The sequence below is a fragment of the Pelophylax lessonae genome (assembly GCF_965119305.1).
Source record: "Pelophylax lessonae genome assembly, chromosome: 1".
NCBI lineage: Eukaryota > Metazoa > Chordata > Amphibia > Anura > Ranidae > Pelophylax > Pelophylax lessonae.
In genome coordinates, this window is record NC_138768.1 from 761,025,219 (window position 1) to 761,049,321 (window position 24,103).

The following is a 24,103-nucleotide window of genomic DNA, read 5'->3' on the forward strand; positions in this document are numbered from 1 at the left end:
GTGTAAATTTGCTGTCCCCCCCTCAAAATAACTCAACACACAGCCATTATTGTCTAAACTGCTGGCAACAAAAGTGAGTACACCCCTAAGTGAAAATGTCTGAATTGGGCCCAAAGTGTCAATATTTTGTGTGGCCACCATAATTTTCCAGCACTGCCTTAACTCTCTTGGGCATGGAGTTCACCAGAGCTTCACAGGTTGCCATTGGAATCCTCTTCCACTCCTCCATGATGACATCACGGAGCTGGTGGATGTTAGAGACCTTGCGCTCCTCCACCTTCTGTTTGAGGATGCCCCACAGATGCTCAATAGGGTTTAGGTCTGGAGACATGCTTGGCCAGTCCATCACCTTTACCCTCAGCTTCTTTAGCAAGGCAGTGGTCATATTGAAGGTGTGTTTGGGGTCGCTATCATATTGTAATACTGCCCTGCGGTCCAGTCTCTGAGGGGAGGGGATCATGCTCTGTTTCAGTATATCACAGTATATGTTGACATTCATGGTTCCCTCAATGAATTGTAGCTCCCCAGTGGCGGTAAAACTCATACAGCCCCAGACCATGACACTCCCACCACCATGCTTGACTGTGTGTGTATACACTGTGTATATAGGACAGGATACATAGAGACACATAGGTAGATATATATATATATATATATATATATATATATATACAGTATATATGTGTGTATATACGTATATATATATATATATATATATATATATATATATATATATACATACATGTTTAACCCGCTGGAACTGATACTATATATAACTGCACTAGCGCCTCCTCAAGATTCTCCACCTCTGAGCTGAAGAATCATCGTTAAAGCCGTAATGACATCATTCCTGCGCATGCGTGCAGGAGCCGACGGTCGCAGCACGAGGCTCTGAAGGAATGGCATGAGTGGCCGTTCCTTCATAGCGGATGCGCCAGTGATGTCACTGGCTGCATGCAAAGTAAATATCTCCTAAACGGTACCTGTTTAGGAGATATTTACAGTACCTATAGGTAAGTCTTATCATAGGCTTACCTATAGGTACAAGTTGTAGAGGAGGGTTTACTTCCCCTTTAAACTGTCTGTTTGTGAAAAAACGGCCATGTACTGTGGGGAGAAGCCAAGAACATGTTCTCTGCTCCTCATCTCAGCTACATAGACTGGTATACCCAAGAGATCAGCCGTGATCCTGAGTATCACTGCTTTTCTCTGTTTCATAAATGGACACCCCAGTTTGCAAAAGAACAGGAAGCCGCTCGGCACAGTGCAATTCCCATTCATTCACTGTCCAGAGCAGCTGAGGCTGCAGAAAAAGGGACTGGGAAATCTCTGTCCTTAGTCCCTTTCTCCATCTCAAAAACATCAGGGGTCTGTTTAGACCCCTGATATTTCACCAAAGTATTGTAATAAATAAAAATAATAAAAATAATAATTAAAATTGTATTTTTTATTATTTTATGGTTTTATTGTTTTTTTACAAACTATTGACACCACTCTCTGCCTTACTGAAATTGTTTACTGCTCTACTGACGCTGTCCTCTGCCATACTGACACTGTCCAAGTTTAAATACATTTCAAAATATTTGTTCATTTATTTATAAGAGTCTGTGTGTGTGTGTGTGTGTTTGTGTGTGAATGTGTATATATATACTGGAGATACACACCCACGCATATGTGTTTGAGCTTTAGGGTGCACACCCTAATGCAATAGGCTGTGCACGCATGTGCATAGAGGTGTTCAGGGGCCGCAGCCCTGGAATGGAGGAGAGGAAGGAGAAATTAACCTTAAAGAGTTGAGTATGATCGGCCTCCTATTGCAGGCACCTGAGAGTTTTCAATTTTTACGGACTTTAATATGTTTCTATGGTTCTAGATTAATCGTATTGTTATAATTGACTGTTGCTGAGCAGATTGCCTATTTTTTCTTCTTCTTTAGTTCACTGGATTGGAAGTGGCATAAAGGGTAAACATCTAACTTCATTACTAAAAATCATAATATACTATTCTTGTTCTTTTTATTACAGAACTTACATGTTTCAGAAGAGATGGGTAAATTTTGATGGACATCATATTTCCTACTATCACAATGATCGGGTAAAGTATCAATGTTTTTTATATTGTCTGTAGTTTAAAAGGAAATTCATAATTTGTTTTTAACCGTTTTTACTGTAACAGAGTTTAGCCATTCTCACAGGAATGAAAGGAATGGGTAAACCACAGTTAGGTCACTACCTGCCCTTAAAGTGTTACTAAACCCACAACAGTAAAATCAGCCTGTATATGCAGTAAAGCATGCTTGTTATACTCACTGTGGAACCTAAGGGGTTAATCTTCTGCATTGTGTAAAAAGGCTGTTTGATCTTGTATGTACAGATCCTCCTCTTCTTCCACTGACTCCAGAACATGTCCTGATAAGACAGAGCATTAATAAACAGGCAAAAAATTTGGGGGAGCATACCCATGTATTTCCAAAGCTGCTGCAGCTATGAACCAAAAGACATGTATATTAAAAAAGAATAGCGCGCAAATGCAAAAGAAATTACTACCAAATCTGAAGAGAGTCCATAAATAAAAATGGGGATTTGGTCCCACCATATGGCCATATCGTGCTCAAGCCCACTACTGCGTCAAAGTACCCCATTATCAGTGGGTCCTACACTATCCATGAAAAAGAGATGAATCCAGCCTTTCTAACCCTTGGAGATAATACTCCTTGCTGGGAGAGATGTGCAAATGCACTACAGGGGACTCCTCCTATATCCACTTCAGATTTGGTAGTAATTTCTTTTGCATTTGCACGCTATTCTTTTTTAATATACATGTCTTTTGGTTCATAGCTGCAGCAGCTTTAGAAATACATGGGTATGCTCCCCCAAATTTTTTGCCTGTTTATTATGTATTCGGTCTGACCAGACTATCGAGGTTGAGCAGCCCTCCCCACCCCCCACACACATCTGTACTCAATCAGTGTCCACCATCAAGTGGATATAGGAGGAGTCCCCTGTAGTGCATTTGCACATCTCTCCCAGCAAGGAGTATTATCTCCAAGGGTTAGAAAGGCTGGATTCATCTCTTTGACGCAGTAGTGGGCTTGAGCACGATATGGCCATATGGTGGGACCAAACCCCCATTTTTATTTATGGACTCTCTTCAGATTTGGTAGTAATTTCTTTTGCATTTGCGCGCTATTCTTTTTTAATAAGACAGAGCATTAGGAGTCAGGCAGCACATGCTCAGTTTGATGTGTATTGCTCTTTTCTTGGGAGGGAGCATGTGATCAGCACAGGGCCAATCAGAACTGTCCAGACAGAGGGTCAGGGGTCCTGAATCCTGATAGTACAACTCAGTGCAGTATGAAAACTCCTCCAACAAGCTTCACCAGGAACTGATAGAAGTCACAAGACTTATATACTGCTGATTAGAAAATGTATTTAGCAGTTTATAATAAATTTTTGTAGCACTGCCCCCTTGAGGGTTGCTGATTGATGAGTGTTCCTCAGCACTCCTGTGACCCTGTGACCCATCCAGCCCACCTGACACTCTAGGTTCTAACACTGTGCATATACCTTTAAGAACATACTGACACAAGATAAATGAGTTTTGACCTTTTACTTAGTGAATAAACGGATATAACTATGTCAGTCAGCCAAATCCTGCCTAAACCAGCAGGGTTCAGCAAGACTGACACAAAGAAACAACAAAAATAATGAATTACAATATCAAAGAACAATATTAAAGCAACACTCTATGATTTAAAACAGTAACTGATGATCTTTATGAATATGATGCAACTCTCAAATTAAAGGAGAACTCTGAACTATTTCTGTACTATTAATATTCTAACTAGCAATACTGCAACCAAATAGAGTGTGTCCCCTTTAAGAAGTAGCAGGTATCCACACCCCTCCCCTTGGTAAGGCCTTGCTATATCTTCACCAGCGGTTGTAGCTCTTAACACTGTCCAAGGTGGTTATAAAATAGCAGCTGAATAAGATGTCAATTTGCAATCCCATTGGAAGTGATGTATATTGCAGTGTCTGCAGTCAGTGTGTAGATGAAAAGGTTATACTTGCGGTCAGAACCCGACACAGGCACCCTCTCTCTATTGGATGTCCATCCGTGAAGGCCCCACAGAATAGGCCATGTGCTCTCCCACGCTTTGGCGTCTGGGAACGAATGGCGCTCTGCCTCCGCAGGCTGTCCGGCCAACCTTCGCTCTCTTCATCTTCAGCTATACTGTGACAGCGTCCACACTACAGCAATAAACATCCGCTCTGCTGAGGATGAGTTTGTGAGCCGGTCAGGCCTCAAGCACCAGGCCGCAGCTGCTGCCAGTCCTTCACACACTGCAGGCTGATCTGTACTCACTGGGTCCCGGAAGCAAAAGAGCATTCACACTGTGAAGCAGATAGGTTTATAGTCTCTCCCATGGTCCTTCACTTCCCCATTGCTCCCTGGGAGAACAGTTCACTCAGCAATCCAGAAAACAGTCTGCTCTCGATTCAGAACTATATCTCCCACAATCCAGTTCTTCCACTTCCTGAGAGAAGCCAATGTCCCCTGAAAGCAGTCTTAAAGGGGCACAGGAACAACTCCAACAACAATGATAAGTATAGACAGTATATTGATATATATTTTGGTAGTCCGGTCCCGGGTACATTTTTATATTTTAATATCTATAAAATAATTGTATTTCCATGTTCTGTGTACTATGGGAGACCAGATATAGTGAATGCAGGGTCCTGGGTTTAGTACCATTTTAAGTGAAGAATCATCCTTTTTCTTGTTTACACCATATGAACTTCAGCAGAACGGATAACCCCCCATTGCTGCCCCTCCCTTTTCAAGCCTGAGCACTACTGTAGAGGGGATTTTAAATTGGCTGCTACCAAGTCAAAATGAGTAACTCACAATAGACTAATTAAAATAAAATAAAATAAAATAAAATAAAAATATAAATATGAATTTATATATTTTTTTCATTTATTTTTAAATAAACACATAACTGCATTAATTTGTGTTTTTGTATATCTGTCTGGAGTTTAGCTTAAAGCAAATAGTTTTTTTCAAGTTAGATGCCCAAAGTAGGCAGCTTGACATACAGTAACTCAAAACTCTAAGGAAGATGCCCATGATCTGTGTTAGCTGGATGGGAAATCAGGCAATAAATTTACAGTAAGGTCCTGTAAAATGTTACTACAATTAAATGAATAGACTGACAATGAACATTGAGGTTATTAGTACAATACCTAACTAGGGGCAGAGCCAAATGAGCCGAGGTCACCACGTATTGCACTTACTACTGATTGGGATTTGGAATGTTTGTGCTGATTAGTGCTATGGTATATTGGCCATGTAAGTGTTTTAATCATTCTTTTTAATAAAATAGTTTAACTAGTATACACTTGTGAGCAAGGTGCGGCGTGGTGTGGAGGGCAGTAAACACGCTGAGTCTGAGTTAGGAAAAAGCAATATATTGTTGAAAGGTCCAACACAATATAACTAGGTCTGGGGGGTAGGAACGACCATCTGGAGCCACTTACAAATTGTAACAGTGGTATGTAAACTTGAAAGATGCTGACAGCATTGGCGACGAGAAGTAGAATGCGGCCTGGTCAGAACACACATAGAGGAGGCTTCCTGGAGAGAGGTGGATGTAGTTCTGCACTGTCCCTACTCCTGTGGAACCTTTCCCTACCGTCAAGCACGGTCGCTGCCAAAAAGGGGAATTTGTCCCTACACTAGCCATTTGCATAAAGCGTGCCAAACTCGAGACCTGGAGTCTTAAATAAACTCTGCCTGACCCAAGATAGCAGCTGAAGTCACATTGGGCACCTGCTGCCTCCTTGTGATCTTAGTAAGTTAAAGAGGAACCATGTTTCTCACAACTTCCTTTCTCTACTGCCTTGCCACTTCAGTCAAGCGCCACCCGCAGTGGGGAGTTCAGACTGCACCTGCCTACATACTATTGGAATATTTTGGTTGCTTACTTTCATATACTGTACATCGTTCCTTGGGAGAGAGGGTTATATATGTGAAAGGTGAAGGAGTCTGTGACTGAGCCTGGAGGAGGACATACTTGTGTTACTGAACTGCATATGACCACTCAATCTTTTAGGGGTCATTTGCCTCCAAGATGCGCTCTTTGATGACACTGTGGTCTTGTGGATTAACTGGAAGGATTGTGCTTACAAACAAGAACATAGAGGTTTCACTTTCACTTCATGGGACTTTGATTTGTGTTTTGTTGACTGTATGTTAGAATGATATAAACATGTATTTTTCTATAAATGGTATATGCACTGAGTAGAACCCTTCTGGAAACTAATTTAATTCTTAATATGATCACATATAGTTTATTTAATTCATAGAAATAGCACTGTATATTTTGTTTTTAGTTTTGATTATTAAACTCGGTTTAAACTAGTTCTATTTTGTGTAAATTTGTAATTGTCACATTGTGCATAGGCCTAACATCCATCTCCAGTATAGTATATTTATACAAACCCAATTCCAAAAAAGTTGGGACACTGTACAAATTGTGAGTAAAAAAGGAATGGACTAATTTACAAATCTCATAAACGTATATTTTATTCACAATGGAATATAGATAACATATCAAATGTTGGAAGTGAGACATTTTGAAATGTCATGCCAAATATTGGCTCATTTTGGATTTCATGAGAGCTACACATTCCAAAAAAGTTGGGAGAGGTAGCAATAAGAGGCCGGAAAAGTTAAATGTACATATAAGGAACAGCTAGAGGACTAATAAGCAACTTATTAGGTCAATTGGCAACATGATTGGGTATAAAAAGAGCCTCTCAGAGTGACAGTGTCTCTCAGAGGTCAAGATGGGCAGAGGATCACCATTTCCCCCAATACTGTGGCAAAAAATAGTGGAGCAATATCAGAAAGGAGTTTCTCAGAGAAAAATTGCAAAGAGTTTGAAGTTATCATTATCTACAGTGCATAATATCATCCAAAGATTCAAAGAATCTGGAACAATCTCTGTGCGCAAGGATCAAGGCCAGAGAACCATACTGGATACCCATGATCTTCGGGCCCTTAGACGGCACTGCTTCACATACAGGAATGCTACTGTAATGGAAATCACAACATGGGCTCAGGAATACTTCCAGAAAACATTTTCGTTGAACACAATCCACCGTGCCATTCTCCGTTGCCGGCTAAAACTCTATAGGCCAAAAAAGAAGCCATATCTAAACATGATCCAGAAGCGCAGGCGTTTTCTCTGGGCCAAGGCTCATTTAAAATGGACTGTGGCAAAGTGGAAAACTGTTCTGTGGTCAAATTAATCAAAATTTGAAGTTCTTTTTGGAAAACTGGGAAGCCATGTCATCCGGACTAAAGAGGACAAGGACAACCCAAGTTGTTATCGGCGCTCAGTTCAGAAGCCTGCATCTCTGATTGTATGGGGTTGCATGAGTGTGTGTGGCATGGGCAGCTTACACATCTGGAAAGGCACCATCAATGCTGAAAGGTATATCCAAGTTCTAGAACAAAATATGCCCCCATCCAGACGTCATCTCTTTCACGGGAGACCTTGCATTTTCCAACAGACATTGCCAGACCACATACTGCAATTACAACATCATGGCTACGTAGAAGAAGGATCCGGGTACTGAAATGGCCAGCCTGCAGTCCAGGTCTTTCACCTATAGAAAACATTTGGCGCATCATTAAGAGGAAGATGCGACAAAGAAGACCTAAGACAGTTGAGCAACTAGAAGCCTGTATTAGACAAGAATGGGACAAAATTCCTATTCCTAAACTCGAGCAACTTGTCTCCTCAGTCCCCAGACATTTGCAGACTGTTATAAAAAGAAGAGGGGATGCCACACAGTGGTAAACATGGCCTTGTCCCAACTTTTTTTGAGATGTGTTGATGCCATGAAATTTAAAATCAACTTATTTTTCCGTTAAAATTATAAATTTTCTCAGTTTAAACATTTGATATGTCATCTATGTTGTATTCCGAATAAAATATTTGGAACTTCCACAAATTTGGAACTTCCACATCATTGCATTCTGTTTTTATTCACAATTTGTACAGTGTCGGGTTTGTATATCATAATTGTATCCAACCAGAAGCAACAAATCCAGGTCTTTTCAGCTGGTCCCACTCTAGGAAAAATCTGAAACTGCAGAACTGACTAAAAACAGCTGCAGTAGAGAAAGAGGCTCTCTGTGTTACCACAAGAATGGGTCAACAGCCGTAATATTGCTACAATCCCCTGTGTTACATTAAATGATGTGCCCAGTGTATGTGTTTTTTTAAAAAATTGCTGCTGTATACCCTATTTTCATAGTGCCGTGCTCATGTGCTCATGTGACCGCCGGCTGCTCTCTTCCTCTCCTTCCATCCTCCTGACTGATGTCAGTGGGGGATTTTCAGCCCCTACCACTGTAGTTATCAGATCGGGAGGGGAGACGATGAGCAGTCGCGTGAGCGCCGAGAGGTGCTATGAAATAAGTTATACAGCAGCATATTTGTTAAAAAACACATACACTGGGCACATCATTTAATGTAACACAGTGGAATATAGCAATATCACACAGTGGCTTTACAACCACTTTAAGCTTTGACGAAAAAACTTGGAAGCTGATTGGTTTCTATCCAGAGCTGCACCAGATTTTTCACTCTCCAGTTTTACTAAATCAACCACCCAATGTTCTAGTTTACTATTTTCAACACAACCTTATTAAATATTCCTTTTGACAATCTAGCAGGCCCATAAATTTCTATGCAACACCATTCGGTTTCCTGACCCTCAGGATGTACATCTTGATTCCATCATATGCACTGAACCAGTGTAAGTTATTTCTACATTTCACATAGACGTTTGTAACCTTTAAATAACCATACTGAAGACTGATTGACGTATTTGTACTGCAGTTCTCAATCCTGCAGACTTCTAGAAGTTTATAGCTCATACATTATAGCTGCCGGTTTTAGATGAGCGAGGATCTTTGCTCCACATAACATATTTCACTTAGGAGTCTAAAAGTAACAGCTTTCTACTTAAAAGCATCTTAGAAAAATTAAAAATTGAGCCGCAATCTGATTACTCCCATTAATTGTGCTGATGGTTTGGTCATTTAGTTTAATGGAGGACACAATCAGGTATTGGAAGGCATCTTGATTACAAATTAGATAAAGTGAGCAGCAAACGTAGAGAGAAGGATAGATTGGATACATAGAGGACAGTAATGGAAAGGGGTGTTTGGCAGATAAAGGCACCAGGAAAGGAAAGGAAAAGTATACAGGAAGGCATATTGGCTGCAATAAATCAATGGGGTGGAAACAACATTACTGCATTACCGGGACATCATTGAAAGGTAAAACTGAGTAGAGGGTCATTGTAAAGGACTTTGTAAAATCAGCCAATAAGTTGTATATGTCAAGCTAGTCCATGGATCTTATCTTAAATATCAAAGTGAGGCCAATGCTGAATGTATTAGGCAGTAAATGCATCAATTGAAACAGGTGCTTTAAGTCAGGCCAGCATTGGCTGAGGTCTTCATATTTACATATGTAGGTATCAACCAGAACCCAAAATATTTTTGGGAAATAATCAGTTTTCTGAATTATAGTGTGCAGTTCATTGCTATTATTTTACCCAGGATAAGGTGGGTGATAGAACTGTTTCTAAACTCCCTCTACTGCATATCTATGCAGGGCTGCATTATACCAGCATGCATGTTTAGTGTAGCACCCTCCTAGGTAGGTTCTAGTGAGATAGTATAGTTTTGAGCTCTGTCTGCATACCAGAGGAGCTGCTCTCTGCCTATCAGGGAGCAGGATCTGTTAGTGAGGTCTGCTTATTGTGCTCAGTATGTGATTCATTCACTCTGAAGAGTGTTTCACGCTGGTCCAATAGGGAGGCATGTTGGACAGTGGGCGGAAACCTGATGAATGGGTGCATAGACTTTTGATACAGTCCTGGTGATTGGCAGGTTGCCTTGGTGCATTCTGGGATACTGTAAAAAAAAGCAGGAGCACATGTGCTGCGGGGTCTTTGGCTGGAGAGTGGACTCCCGGAGTGAGGGGGCGTCTGCCTCCTCCTCTGTAGAGGTGTCATGCGGTCGCAGGAGGTCGTCCTGAGGACTAGAGGAGTGGTTGAGAGGAGTTGAACCTTGAGTTCCAGGAAAGCTTACTAAGAGGGGAGAAGCTGGAGACCCTGGGACTTCAGTATCATGCGTACAGGGACTCGTGTCAGGGGCCTGACCTGAGGGGGGCCAGAAAGAGGACACTGGGGAGAGTGTCCTGAAGATAATTGTCTGTTCACCGAGTCATCTTAAGAAAAAGAGACTCAATTCAAATTCATCCATAGTGGCAGAGTGAATCAACAGTCTGGCTGTATCAGAAGATAGGAGTCCTCAGCATTGTCTATAGTTATACTGGAGTAAACCCACTATTTCCTTCTCCTATCCCCATTTTACAATTAACCACAAACAATCAAATACCACTGGACTGATTATTGGAGTGAGCTGAAGACAAGGAATTAAGAACTTGTATCTGTCACGACTGTGTGCTGGTAACTCAGGGGGATCTGTAGAGTGAAAAACTGGCAGTCCTTACGGGGGCAGTGCTACACAAAGTTTGTCTAGAAGTCAGATCATCTTCTTCCATGTTCATGAGCAGCATTACCCCTGCCTTACAAAATGTATCAGCAAAACACAAAGCGTGCTTAACATGGCAGTCAGTCCAGTCCTCTCAACAGATCTGATCCTATATCCAAACATGTCTATTACTGCTTCTTGTAATTATTATTGGTGTTTGTGCTAAAGTATCCGTGGGCATATATGTGGTTCTTACAAGTAATTCAGGAGTAAACAAGCAAATGACAGCCAGTCTTGGCAAATGGTAATGAATGTTAACTAGATCTCAAGTCACAGAAATCTTGTTGAGAAGTTTTGAAGATCCTTTTGAGAGAATACACACATCAGATGTTTCGCCACAGCAGAAGATACATCAGCTGAACCTATGGATAATAAGATATAGTGACTGTCACTAATGACATGCTTGTTAGCACCCATCGCACTTGCATGCAATTAGCAGCATGTATAAAACATGTATGAGAATGGGGCTTATAGTTTCCCTTTTAAAACACACTAAACTGAACTGCAGATGTAAACTGTCCACATAAAAAAGACTGAGAATGTTTTGATTCCAATATTTCATGAATTGGCATTCCTCCTTAGACCCACGGGGGTTGATTTACTAAAACTGGACAGTGCAAAATCTGGTACAGCTGTGCATAGTAGCCAATCAGCTTTTAACTTCAGCTTGTTCAATTAAGCATCAACGAAAAACCTGGAAGCTGATTGGTTTCTGTGCAGAGCTGCACCAGATTTTGCACTCTCCTGTTTTAGTAAATCAACCCAAGTCTGTCCAGTCAGTATGGTCACCTGCTAATTTGGCACTATCCACCAGCAGTTTAACTCTTCAATAAGACACAGTTGAAGTTGAATTGAATGCAATTATACTTCAGCTAATTGCAATACAGAGGATATTTTTTCTAGTCATTTAAGTGTAAGAAGACAATGACTTTCCTTAGCCCTGGCTCTATTACTGACTGATGGTACATGGAATAAACAGGGAGAGGCTAATTAGAACTGAACTAACTAGCACTAAACAGGCATGGAGGACCGAGAGAAACCAAATCATATAGTAAAAAAGTTGTAGTGGCTCTACATCGCCACTAGATGTCAGCATAAAACTGAACAATAATATCTGATTCAGTTTATTACAAAAGAGGAATATATATATATATATATATATATATATATATATATATATATATATATATATATATATATATAATAGGTGAATAGGCTGTTAATGTGCAGGCTTTAGGAGATACCATCCTCATCTTGGCTTCACCACCTAGTAGGTCACTGTCCTGGAGCATGCAGCCACTGAATTTGTATGAATTTGGGACTGGTACTGAAGTCAGGTTCAAGATGATGGCCCAAGGCTGATATCACTTCCGGGCTTTTTACATGGGGACCCGATCAGAGCCGAATGCGGATTTGATTGGGTCCTCTCTTTGGCGGCCATGCAGGTAGGATGCCCGGGTCTCCCGGTGGGATGGGAGACCCGGGCGAGACGTGGAAGGCGGCGGGAGGGGGGACGTCCCCTCCCACTCCTTGTAATGACAGCCGAGTGGCTTCTCAGCTGCATTGGTTGTCATTACAAGGCAGCCGACCGTCGGCTATGGATGCCGGTACTGGGGTGATGCCTCTAGCTGCAGGCATCACTCCGGTACAAGCACTTTCCTGAAATATCAGCAATATCAGCAAACCCAGGGGCTGATTCCGATATATTGGGGAACGTTCATATTGGCCCCCCGATATATCGACATTGCCGATAATCGGTTGATCCCTACTTTATATCCTTATTTTAGAATTGATGCTGCAACATTTAATACCGCTCTTTGTTGCAAACGACTGCATTGTTTTTTTTTAAGACTCTCTTGCCAGATCATTATGCAGTGAATACATGTAAATAGTCACACATTTTTATTTTTTTATTGTTCCAGGATGTGTTCTCAAAAGGGAAAATTTTACTGTCTGCAGTAATAAAAATTCAAAAGATGGGTGACAACAAATTTGAAATTGTGACATCACAAAGAACGTTTGTTTTCCGGGCAGAAAAGGAAGGTATGAGGAAATTATGTTTTATATTATGCATGATTACTTTACATCTCTTAATTTTACACCAAGTACATCTTTTGATATTCTTGTCATTTTTTGATCAAAGCGCCTACAGCTTCTATTCTGTAAATGCACAAAAAGAACCCAAACTATTTGTATTCGGGCCAGGGCTGGGCCTGCATGATTGGAGTTATACTCATTTCAAACTGAGATAAGCAACAGATATGATATGGAAACAAATGTATTCTCCCTCCTCAGAAAGATACCAGCCCACCAGCACTTAGTATAATCCCTCGTTAACATTTGAGGCGGGTTTCAAATCGTGCAAGTTCAGCTGAACTTGCACAATTTCAAACCCGCATTTCATTGCAAGTTCGGGGGCGATTTGAAAGACATCTGTGCGGGTTCATGCACAGATGTCTATTGAAATCAGCCCAGAAGTCATCAAAAGTAGTGCAGGGACTACTTTTGGAAATCAGTGCGTCGCTGCAAAGTCTTCAGATGGTGCCGTTGTTGGCAATAGGCTGCGATTTGACATGTCAAATCACTTGTCAATTTGCTCCGATGTGAACGGGGGCTAAATGCTTTTATTTCCATAGTTCCAAAACAGTTTGGGAATCTTGGGATCTTGGCGCTGCTTGATTTCAGAACCTACCTGCATATTTTATGACAAGGCTCCCAGTGCAGGATGAGGTGAGTAAGCAGTAAAAAAGGGTTAAAAGTTAAAGAGTAAGGGCTAGTAGGGAAAGGGTAAGTGTTCTTTTTAGGGATTAGGTTAGTTAAATTGTTAAATGATTAAAGTACAACTAAAGGCAAAAAGACTGCGTACTTTGCAAGTGCAGTTGTTCCAGAGCTTGGTGAATGAGGAGAAGCTCTGCTGACTTCCATTGTCTAATTATGTGCAAGTAAAAATGCTGTTTCTTTTATTTTCCTTGCATGTGATTGGGTATTCTTTGCAAAGTTAAACTTCACCTAATTTACGCTCTAGAGCAAGTACATCTGAAGAGTGCAACTGCACTTGCAAAGTACAGAGTCTTTTTGCCTTTAGTAATTCAAACCTTACCCTAGTATTGGGCGAATGGTTTGGCCCAAAAATGAGTTGGGGTCGAACTTAGACTGTTAGCCGGTTCGGCGAACATCTGAATTGTTAGGGTGTTTAACCATTTATTCGGCCCGCCGAACGACCACAATTCACTACGCTGCCGCACAGTACACTGGAAGCCCTTATTGGTAGAAGCAATTAAAGCTTATGCCCATTCAGGACACATAGCACTGCCCGAGCCATGATTGGACACTGTCATGATGACTCTATCCAATCATGGCTCATTGCTCTTAATCGTGGAGAGAGATATAGAACAGGATTCTGTTCAGTGCTACTAGCGAGTGTGCTATAGTGGGCTACTGTGAATCTATTGTGCATGTAAAGTATTGGTTTAGTGTGAATCTAGTGATATTGCAGTGTGAGTGTAGTGCGACCATTCATTTTTACTTTAGTGTCATTTTATTTTGTCAGGGCACGTTTCCAGCAGTATATTGCAGTGCATTAGTGCACATTTAACGCAGTATATTTTAGTGCGTTGGTGTATGTTTACTGCAGTATATAGCAGTGCATTAGTACATGTTTAACACAGTATATTTCAGTGCATTGGTGCATGTTTACCGCAGCATATTACAGTGCGTTAGTGCATGTTTAATGAAGTACATTTCAATGTGTTCTTGCATGTTTACCGCAGTGTACAATATGGCAGTGCGTTAGTGCATGTTTACTGCAGTATATTTCAGTGCGTTAATGCACATTTAACACAGTTTATTTCAGTGCGTTGGTGCAGGTTTACTGCAGTATATTACAGTGCGTTAGTGCACGTTTAATGCAGTACATTTCAATGCGTTCTTGCACATTTACTGCAGTATACACTATGGCAGTGCGTTAGTGCATGTTTACTGCAGTATATTTCAGTGCGTTAATGCACGTTTAACGCAGTATATTTCAGTGCGTTGGTGCAGGTTTAGCGCAGTATATTACAGTGCGTTTATGCACATTTAACACAGTATATTGCAGTGCATCTGTGAAGTTTCACTGCAGTATATTGTAGTGAGTTAGCTAGTTGACTGTGTCTGTGTAATGAGTACTCAAGTTAAAGTGCACCAAACATTACTTTTCATTGATTAAAGTGCATCCACATACACATTTCCCCATCTTTATTACATTTTGTTAATAAGCCTCTTCCCCCCTCATCATGTCTGGGAGGCCAACAAGGAGAGGCAGATGTAACCATGGCACTGTGAAGGGGCCATCAGCATCTGTGTCCACAGGCAAAGGTCGACGTGGTCAGTCCTCAGGCAGGGCATCATTTCCCCTGTTTAGTGATGTTGCCTGTGCTATCCAGCCACAGCATGCAGAGGAGGTGGTGGACTGGCTCACTAAACCATCCTCATTCTCCTCATCCTCCATCACAGAAGCAAAGACTAGTGTGCAGTCCACTGCAGCTGTCAGAGTGGCTTATTCTGCCTCCTCGACCACAACTACTCCTGCCATAGATCCAGCATCAGGCATGGAGAAGCCTTTTGAGTAATTTGAACGTAGCATCAGCCACTTGCTCCTAACTATACACAGGTATTACTTGATTTATCAACAGTACCTCTATAGGGTTACGATGTAAAGGCACCACCAACACCCAAAGCCCAATTTTTCAGCACCTGTTACTTCTATCCAAAGTCTGCAAAAGAGACACCAGAATTTATCCAAAAAACCTATAATCTTGTTCCAGGTGCACTAAATTGTGGCCTCATTATACAAACTGGCTTCCCAAGCCGTTGTTTTTTTTTTTTTTTAAATAAAGAAAGCTTGAATGTAAAATTGCATTATTAAAGACATTTTTCATTTTTCTTGTTTCTGAGTAAATCTTTGCTCATTTAAAAACTATGTTTTTTACAAACTTTTTTTCATTGATACATCTCCCCCAGGGCAGTACCCGGACCCCCATAACTATTGTATGCCCAATTACTTGCATATAAGGCTTCAAAAACTTAGATTTTTTCATTTTGGGTCCTATAGACTCCAGTGGGGTTCGTTATTTGGTTCTGAACTTTTGTGATGTTTGAAAGCTCTGTCATGAGCTGAACCAGGGGTCATTCGGCCCATGTCTATTCAACCCCAATGTGATACATAAGCCTCATAAAGTAAGCAAAAAACATAATTTACCTCCCCTAACTAATCCCAAGCCTTCATTTGTGTCTCAAATGCATCCATTCCCAGGCACTGAAGATCATAGTGGGAGGGTTTCAGTAAAACAGGTGTGACCAGATGTTGACGGAAAAGCTACAGGCTTGTGAATTAGCAATAATAATCTGGATAGCCACCCCTGCAACCCCCTGTAGTGCAAGCAGGTACAGCCTACATGAGAATGGCAACAGGAGCAATGCTGCATTGTTGCCACCCCATAACAGGAAAATGCATGAGGTATATACAGTATATTATATATACCGTACTGTGCAAAGGTTTAAGGCAGGTGTGAAAAAATGCTGTAAAATTTGAGTGCATTCAGAAATATAAATGTTTAATAGTTTATTTTTATTAATTAACAAAATGGAAAGTAAATGAACAGAAGAAAAATCCAACTCAAATCAATATTTGGTGTGACCACTCTTTGCCTTCAAAACAGCATGTATTCTTCTATGTACACTTGCACACAGTTTTTGAAGGAACTTGGCAGGTTGATTGATTCAAACATGTTGGAGAACTAACCACGGATCTTCTGTGGATGTAGGCTGCCTCAAATCCTTCTATCTCTTAATGCTGCCATTTTTCTGCACCCCAGTTCCTATTTTTTCATGCATTAAACGTGGAAACAAGGCTAAGCGACTCTACTATGTGTGAAAACATAGGAAATGGGTGCAGCAGGTGCTCTGGACTAATGAGTCGAAATGTGAAATATGGTAGTGGCAGGAGATAGTTTGTTCTCTGAAGGGCTGGAGAACGATACAATAATGAGTCTCTGCAGACAACAGCAAAGCATGGTGGAGGTTCCTTGCAAGTTTGGGTCTGCATTTCCTGAAAATGGACTTAGAGATGGAGATCAATGCTGAGAAATATAGGTAGAAACCGATCTATCGGGGAGCCGGCTAGTTGGCCCAAAAATTATTCTGCAGTAGGACAATGAGCCCAAACATGCAGCCAATTACATTAGGAGTAGAGAACAAGGAGTCCTGGAAGTGATGGTTTAGCCCCCATAGAGCCCTGATCTCAACATCATTGAGTCTGTCTGGGATTACATGAAGAGACGGAAGGATTTAGGGCAGCCTACATCCACAGAAGATCTGTGGTTAGTTTTCAAAGATGTAATGTTTGGAACATTTTACCTGCTGAGTTCCTTCAAAAACTGTGTGCAAGTGTACCTTGAATAGCTGATGCTGTTTTCCCACAACAGACTAGAGCTCATCTGAAGACTCAGTTTACTGTCTATTTCTACACACTACAGCCAAGCTGCAGTACATATAAAAAAAATGCAATTTTGACATTTCAATAAAATTGGAAGAAAGAATGTGCATTGTACCGCTGCTTTCTGGACCTGCTGCTCACCTACCCTGTGTTTTACTGTGCTGGTCAGTGTGAATGGGCCCTTAATGTGAAAAGTTCCCTGATCTGGAGTGTGCAGGAGGTTAGAGGACATGTCTGTGGCTGCAATGACTACAACTACAGGTGCTGCTGCATACAGAGTCTTTTACAAGAGTAATAGTCAACGCATATGAATAAGGAGAAGAGCTGCTATAACTTGCAGAATAATAATTTTAAGCCACAAGATTTACACTACATTTGAGTATCTAGATATAAAATGTAACACGTTTAGCTTGGGTACATTTCACCTTTTAACCACCTCAAATTCATTAGATATGGTACATTATAAAGTAACTAAAACTTGTTATTTTTCCAATAAAAGGGAAGAAATAAATACATGCCCTTTTTATAAAACGGATATCAACATGCAAATTGAAGTAATCAATAGCAACCAGTCGGCAATCCTCTCTCCTGATGAATAGTGAGGCTCGGTTTGATATTGCTGTTTGCACTTATTAAACAAGCTCCTGTGTTGGCTGACTTTGCGCACTAATACTTATCAGGGGTGACTCATTTTACTGTGTGCCGAGTGCAGCTTTGTGTTTCTCACATATTTTGCAATATAATGTACGCAGTGACAGTCAGCTTGTGCCTGTATATATTATCACATTCTCTTTTCCAGCATGAAAATACGTATTGATTTATGAATAAATAGAGTCTTGGTGGGTAATCAGAAGATAACACCATGTTCTTTGAAAATAGCATTACTCATGCACAACACACTATGGATTCATGACAGACAAAACCAATTTTCCAGCTATTGTGTTGTCTATGTCTTCAAGAATGGAAAATTATAAGCAGGTACATTATAGCATATGGGTACATTACACATTATTGCATAGCTGATCAAACAGTATATATTAGAAAGCAAAATGCCCAGTTCAAAGTGGACTTTTACAGGCTACATGCATCTGCTCTGCTGCCACTACATGGACGTTCTTTAGAGGTGACCTCGCTGTTTTTTGTATTTTTAGATATGTGATTTTAAAGAGAGGATTTATCATCAATGTTGTTTTAAAAAATACATTTTTAAAGATTTTTAAATTTAACGGGAGGGGAGGGGAGGGGGGGGGGGCTCAGGTAGAATTTTTGCATTTTAGCCTTATCAACTTCCTGCACATTTTATTTTTTGAAAAAATGTGTATTGATTTTCTTGAAAGTACAATTACAAAAAACAACACAACAGCCTGCCAAAAAGTCACACTGATTAACAACACAAATAACAGTCGGCACAAGACTTCTGCATAACTCCCAGACTTACTATAGGTGTCATGTTTTAACATGTTCCATTATATCCAGTCACCTGATAGAAGACCAAGCAAGTAATATGGATTAGTTCCCCATACTTATAATACGCCACTTTATCATCAAGTGATAACACACACCTTTGCCACTCCAATACATCATCACCTCCATGCAAGTGAGCATAAACTCCCTCCCCAACTCATACTGACAGAACCCTACTCAGGACATTACTGTCTGCTAGCCTTGGAATGGGCCGGTCAATCAGACACTGTGGATATGCTGTTTATTCAACAATCCCATACTTTATTGAATTTGGTAGGTATTCCTCTATTTGTATAAGTCGCCTTATATAAAGGAAGGGCCTTATTAATAATAGCCTTCCATGTCACAACTCCTGGCGGGGAGGATTTTTTCCATGACAGCACGATTAATTTCCTGGCATAATAAAATAGCAGCGTCAGAAGGATACGGTACATATTGCATGTCTATGAGCAAGGGTGTCCACTAATCCCAAAAGACACACCTCCACCACAGGCTGGATTACGATTGCTGTAACATCCACAACATGATCCGTGACCTCCCACCAGAACTTTTGGATCGCCACACATTTCCAAAATATGTGGATAAAATCTGCATTATTTGAAGTGCACCACCAATAGCAGCCAGGCGACTGAGTAGGAAACATCCTCCCCAGCCTAGCTGGTGTGAAATAACTGTGGTATAAAAATTTGTATTGAATGAGGTGATCCCTGGTCGAAACCAATCTGGAAAAATGAATATCCCATATGTCGTCCCAATCGTCCCCATCCATAATGGGCAAACACTAAATCCCAGACTGCTCTACAGCACGCTAGATTCCCTGCTGTGTCTCCAAAGAGATGTTGATAGATCGTGGACACAACCTTGACCAATGTGTCATCCCGTAGAAATTTCTGCACATTTGTTTCTTTACATACACCTTGTAAGAGGCTGACCAGATCTTCTATGGTTGCTCTGTGTATGCACTTCCTTAAATCGGAGTTCCGGCCACTAACTTTTTTTTTCAATAAAAATACCCCTGGGACAGTCAGAGCTAGTACATTCCATAATGAATAACCTCTGTACTGTCCTGGGTCACACTTACCTTTTAGAAGAAATACTTACCTTGAAAATTTCTTCTCCAGCGCTGCCATCTCGGATGTGGGCAGCTGAAGCCAGCGCATCCTCTTCTGCATCCTCTTCCATGTCCTCTTCTCCCAGAATGTGCCTGCACCGGCCCCACTCGTCACTTCCGGTACGGGCGCGTCATCCCTCCACAGCTTCTGGGCATGCCCAGAAGCTGTTTAGCAGGGAATGAGGCGCCGCACCGGAAGTGACGAGTGGGGCCGGTGCAGGCGCATTGATTCCTGGGAGCGATTATGTTCAGCTCCCAGGAATCAATGCAAAGAGGAAGTGACGGCGTGGGCCGTGGCCGCAGAGGGAGAAAGTGGAAGACAGGTGAGTATATTTTTCTTCAATAACATGGTAGGTAAACAAAAAAAAAAATCGTAACTATCCATTTCTTTTTCAGGTGAGCAAAAGCAAGCGGATGGCCCAAAATCGATTATGTCGATTTTGTGGCCGGAACTCTGCTTTAAACACACAATGTCTATGACAAGCCCTTCCCAATCACTTCACACACCTGATATTCATTCTTTCACTGAGTACCAGTGACCAATGATGGATTTAACCTGGAGACTACATCCCCATAAGTAAGCTCTGGTAGATGGAGTGAAGCACATTGGGGGTGTGGCCTGGCAGGGGTCCAGGCTGAGACTGACGTTCACTATCATACAGCAGGTTTTGACTTGATGCGTGGCCCCCAGGACAATGAATCACTCTCTACTAAAGAAAGAGTAACTGAACTTTGGAAATGATGCCCACAGAAGGCAAGCATAGGGGAAAGGACTAGTTATGAGTATTTCCTGTGGTCTCCCTGCAGCTATAATTTACCTCAATTCTGACTTACCATGTTTTGTATGCACTGTCTCACTTTCTAGAGGTGACCATCATATTAGAAACAGGGCCTTGCTTCCTTGTGTCAGACCTGCCCCCGATGACTAGTGTAGCATAGTCCCCTGATGGTCATGATTATTTGTCCCCGGGTTCTCTTCCAGTTTGGGTCCCCAGGTAGACAGGCACACAACACTTGGACAGATTCTCTCACAATAACCAGGCAATGGGTGTCTTTTTATTCCTTATTGTGGGTTGAAATTGGTTGTGGTGTAGGCAACCCTTGGGATACTCCAAGTTTGGTGCACATAGTAACTGGAGGACACTCTCTGTTCTGTTTACTCTACTCAGGGATATCCCCTTTTTTTTTTAGAAACTAGAGATGCAAGCAACTCTGGGACTACCAGTAGGGCAGATCCTTCTTTTGCAACACTGACACAGTCACATAGGGGGTTAAACAACAAAGAGTCACTAGGATCCTGCCTCTCCTCACTGTGTCCTCAGATACTTGGATACCTCCAGGCCAATATCAGTCAAGCACTTCTCCCGTGATTCTCCAGATCAGATCCTCAGTGCACCCCCTTAACTTAAATTATGTGAGTATCAGCACTGCTCTAAAATTTGAATAAACAATTCCTCAATGTGATAAATACATAAATAAAGTGCCAAGTGCAGAATAATAAATCAGCAATTCATAAATACCAAGTGCAATTGATAGTGACAATATCAAAATAGTTCTAAATATCAATAAATATTCAAAATATAGTTCATAGTTTGGTGAAAGTCCTTGTGATAATTATAAATACAAAATCAATTGATTGAAGTGCCAGTGCTGGGAATCTGAATATGTGTGAGTCACTCAGTGCTCCCCTCCTGTGTCCCCACTCACCAGATAAATGGGGAAAATAAGCATCTAGTGCTATCCAGCATTAGAGATCTGTGTTTGTTGTTCCTTCCTTCCTGGTATGGTGTATCTTAGGTGGGCTCAGATAATAGATCTTTGGTTTGGTGGCTCCCAAGTGAGGATATATTATAGAATCAAAAATAAATCTCCATAGTGTAAAATTGTTGGTTTATTGAAATGGTAAAGACAATCTACTTACATATCAGAATATTGCAGTCTGCCTCTCTAATTGTGTGGTGAACGCAGCCTTGGCGTGCATTCCAACCACCGGAAGTGACGCCAGATGTTAGGTTCCTGCTTTACGCATTTCGCCCCTCCTACTGGGCTTAATCTGAAGCTGAAGATCTACTATCTGAGCCCACCTAAGGTACACCATACCAGGAAGGAAAAACAACGCAAATTCAGATTCCCAACACTGGCACTTCAATCGATTGATTTTATATTTATATTTATCACAAGGACTTTCACCACTCTATGAACTATATTTTGAATATTTATTGATATTTATTACTATTTTGATATTGTCACTATCCATTGTACTTGGTATTTATGAATTGCTGATTAATTATTCTGCACTTAGCACGTTATGTATTTATTTTTCACGTTGAGGAATTGTTTATTCAAATTTTAAAGCAGTGCTGATACTCACATAATTTATCATTTAAAGGAATACATCACTTTCATATCAGCAACAGCCTATCACTAAAATGTCATCTTCTAATTTACCTAAGTGCAGGCACATTCGCATTTAGTTACCCCCTTAACTTGGCTCAAACTGCCTACTGGAAAAAAAGCACCAACAGCTCCCTCTGAACTGGGACTGCAAAGAGCTCTCTGCAATAGGCCCCCTAGCTCCCACTGAGCTGGGACCTCGATGAACTCTCTACAGTAGGTCCATCAGCTCCCACTGAGCTGAGACCTTTCTGAATTCTCTGCAAAAGACCCCCTCCAGTCCCCACTCAGCTAGGACCTTGGTGAACTCTCTGCAACAGGCTTCAGCTAACCAACCCAGAAGGGCAGCAGTCCTGCAGGCTAGAAGCTCCTCCTGGTCAAGAACCCTGCTGCTCCAGGTCTCAGACTATTTATCTCCTTCTCAGTCATCTACTGTGCAATCCCCTACAGGGATTTACTGAGATTGCATAAATATTCAGACCCAGGGTCTGCCTCTTCCAGTCCACTGCATACTAGAACCTACTAGAAGGAAGGAAAGTAGTTGGACCTGCAGGCTGTGGGACCCAGAACAGCCAAAAACAATCACACACTGCTACAATGTTTAAGGAATTGTCTGTAGACCTCAGAGACAGGATTGTTTCGAGGCACAGATCGGGGGATGTGTACGGAAAAATTTCTGCAGCATTGAGGGTCCCAATGAGCACAGTGGCCTCCATCATCCATAAATGGAAGAAGTTTGGAACCACCAGGACTCTTCCTAAAGAAGACCACCCGGGAAAACTGAGTGATCGGAGGAGAAGGGCCTTAGTGAGGGAGGTAACCAAAAACATGATGGTCACTCTAACAGAGCTCCGGCATTGCTCTGTGTAGAGAGGAGAACCTTCCAGAAGAACAACCATCTCTGCAGCACTCCACCAATCAGGCCTGTATGGTAGAGTGGCCAGATGGAGGCCACTCCTCAGTAAAAGGCACATGGCAGCCCACCTGGAGTTTGCCAAAAAGGCATCTGAAGGACTCTCAGACCATGAGAAACAAAATGATCTGGTCTAATCAAACGAAGATTGAACTTTTTGGCCTGAATGGCAAGCGACATGTCTGGAGGAAACCAGGCACCGCTTATCACCTGGCCAATACCTTCCCTACAGTGAAGCATGGTGGTGGCAGCATAATGCTGTGGAGATGTTTTTCAGCGGCAGGAACTGGGAGACTAGTCAGAGATGTACAGAGACATCCTTGATGAAAACCTGCTCCAGAGCACTCTGGACCTCAGACTGGGGCAAAGGTTTATCTTCTAACAGGACAACGAGTCTAAGCACACAGCCAAGATTTAAAAGGAGTAGCTACAGGACCACTCTGTGAATGTCCATGAGTGGCCCAACTTGAACATTTCTGGAGAGATATGAAAATGGCTGTGCACTGGCACTCGCCATCTAAGCTGTCGGAGCTTGAAAAGTCCTGGGAGAAACTGACGAAAAATAGGTATGCCAAGCTTGTAGCATCATACTCAAAAATAATTGAGGATGTAATTGGTGCCAAAGCTGCTTCAACAAAATATTGAGGCTGTAAATACTTATGCACATGGGTTTTTTTTTTAGTTTTTTATTTTGAATATATTTGCAAAGATTTCAATTACACTTCTTTTATCTTGTCATTTTGGGGTATTGTTTGTAGAATTTTGAGGAGAATATGAATTTAATCCTTTTTGGAATAAGGCTGTAACAGAACAAAATGCGGAAAAAGTGAAGCACTGTGAGGACTCTCTGTATGCACTGTAAATATTGTGCGGTTACTCTATACCACAGGAGTACTTTTTTTTTTTTTTTTTTAATATTAATTGTATGTCTTGTCACGTCTAAACCAGGAGCGCCAAGGCTCTACTATATCTCCAAGGCTTTTCCAATGTCTTGAGAGTTTATGATAGACCCTCAAGCAACATCATATAACAATGGTGCTGTCAGGTTTACAGAAGGAAACCAAATTGCTTTGGTAATTTGCTGGTGTGCCCCTGCATG

The 24,103-nt window shown here is 41.4% G+C and overlaps 1 protein-coding gene across 1 annotated transcript in view; it reads left to right on the plus strand.

Annotated features, from left to right (window-relative positions):
* ARAP2 (ArfGAP with RhoGAP domain, ankyrin repeat and PH domain 2) overlaps window positions 1-24,103 on the plus strand; it is a 570,354-nt gene that overhangs the window by 109,972 nt on the left and 436,279 nt on the right. Inside the window, exons 7-8 of the mRNA XM_082248393.1 lie at window positions 2,025-2,094; window positions 12,570-12,690. Of these exons, the coding sequence (XP_082104519.1) occupies window positions 2,025-2,094; window positions 12,570-12,690 (191 nt within the window). The remainder of the gene's footprint in view (window positions 1-2,024; window positions 2,095-12,569; window positions 12,691-24,103) is intronic.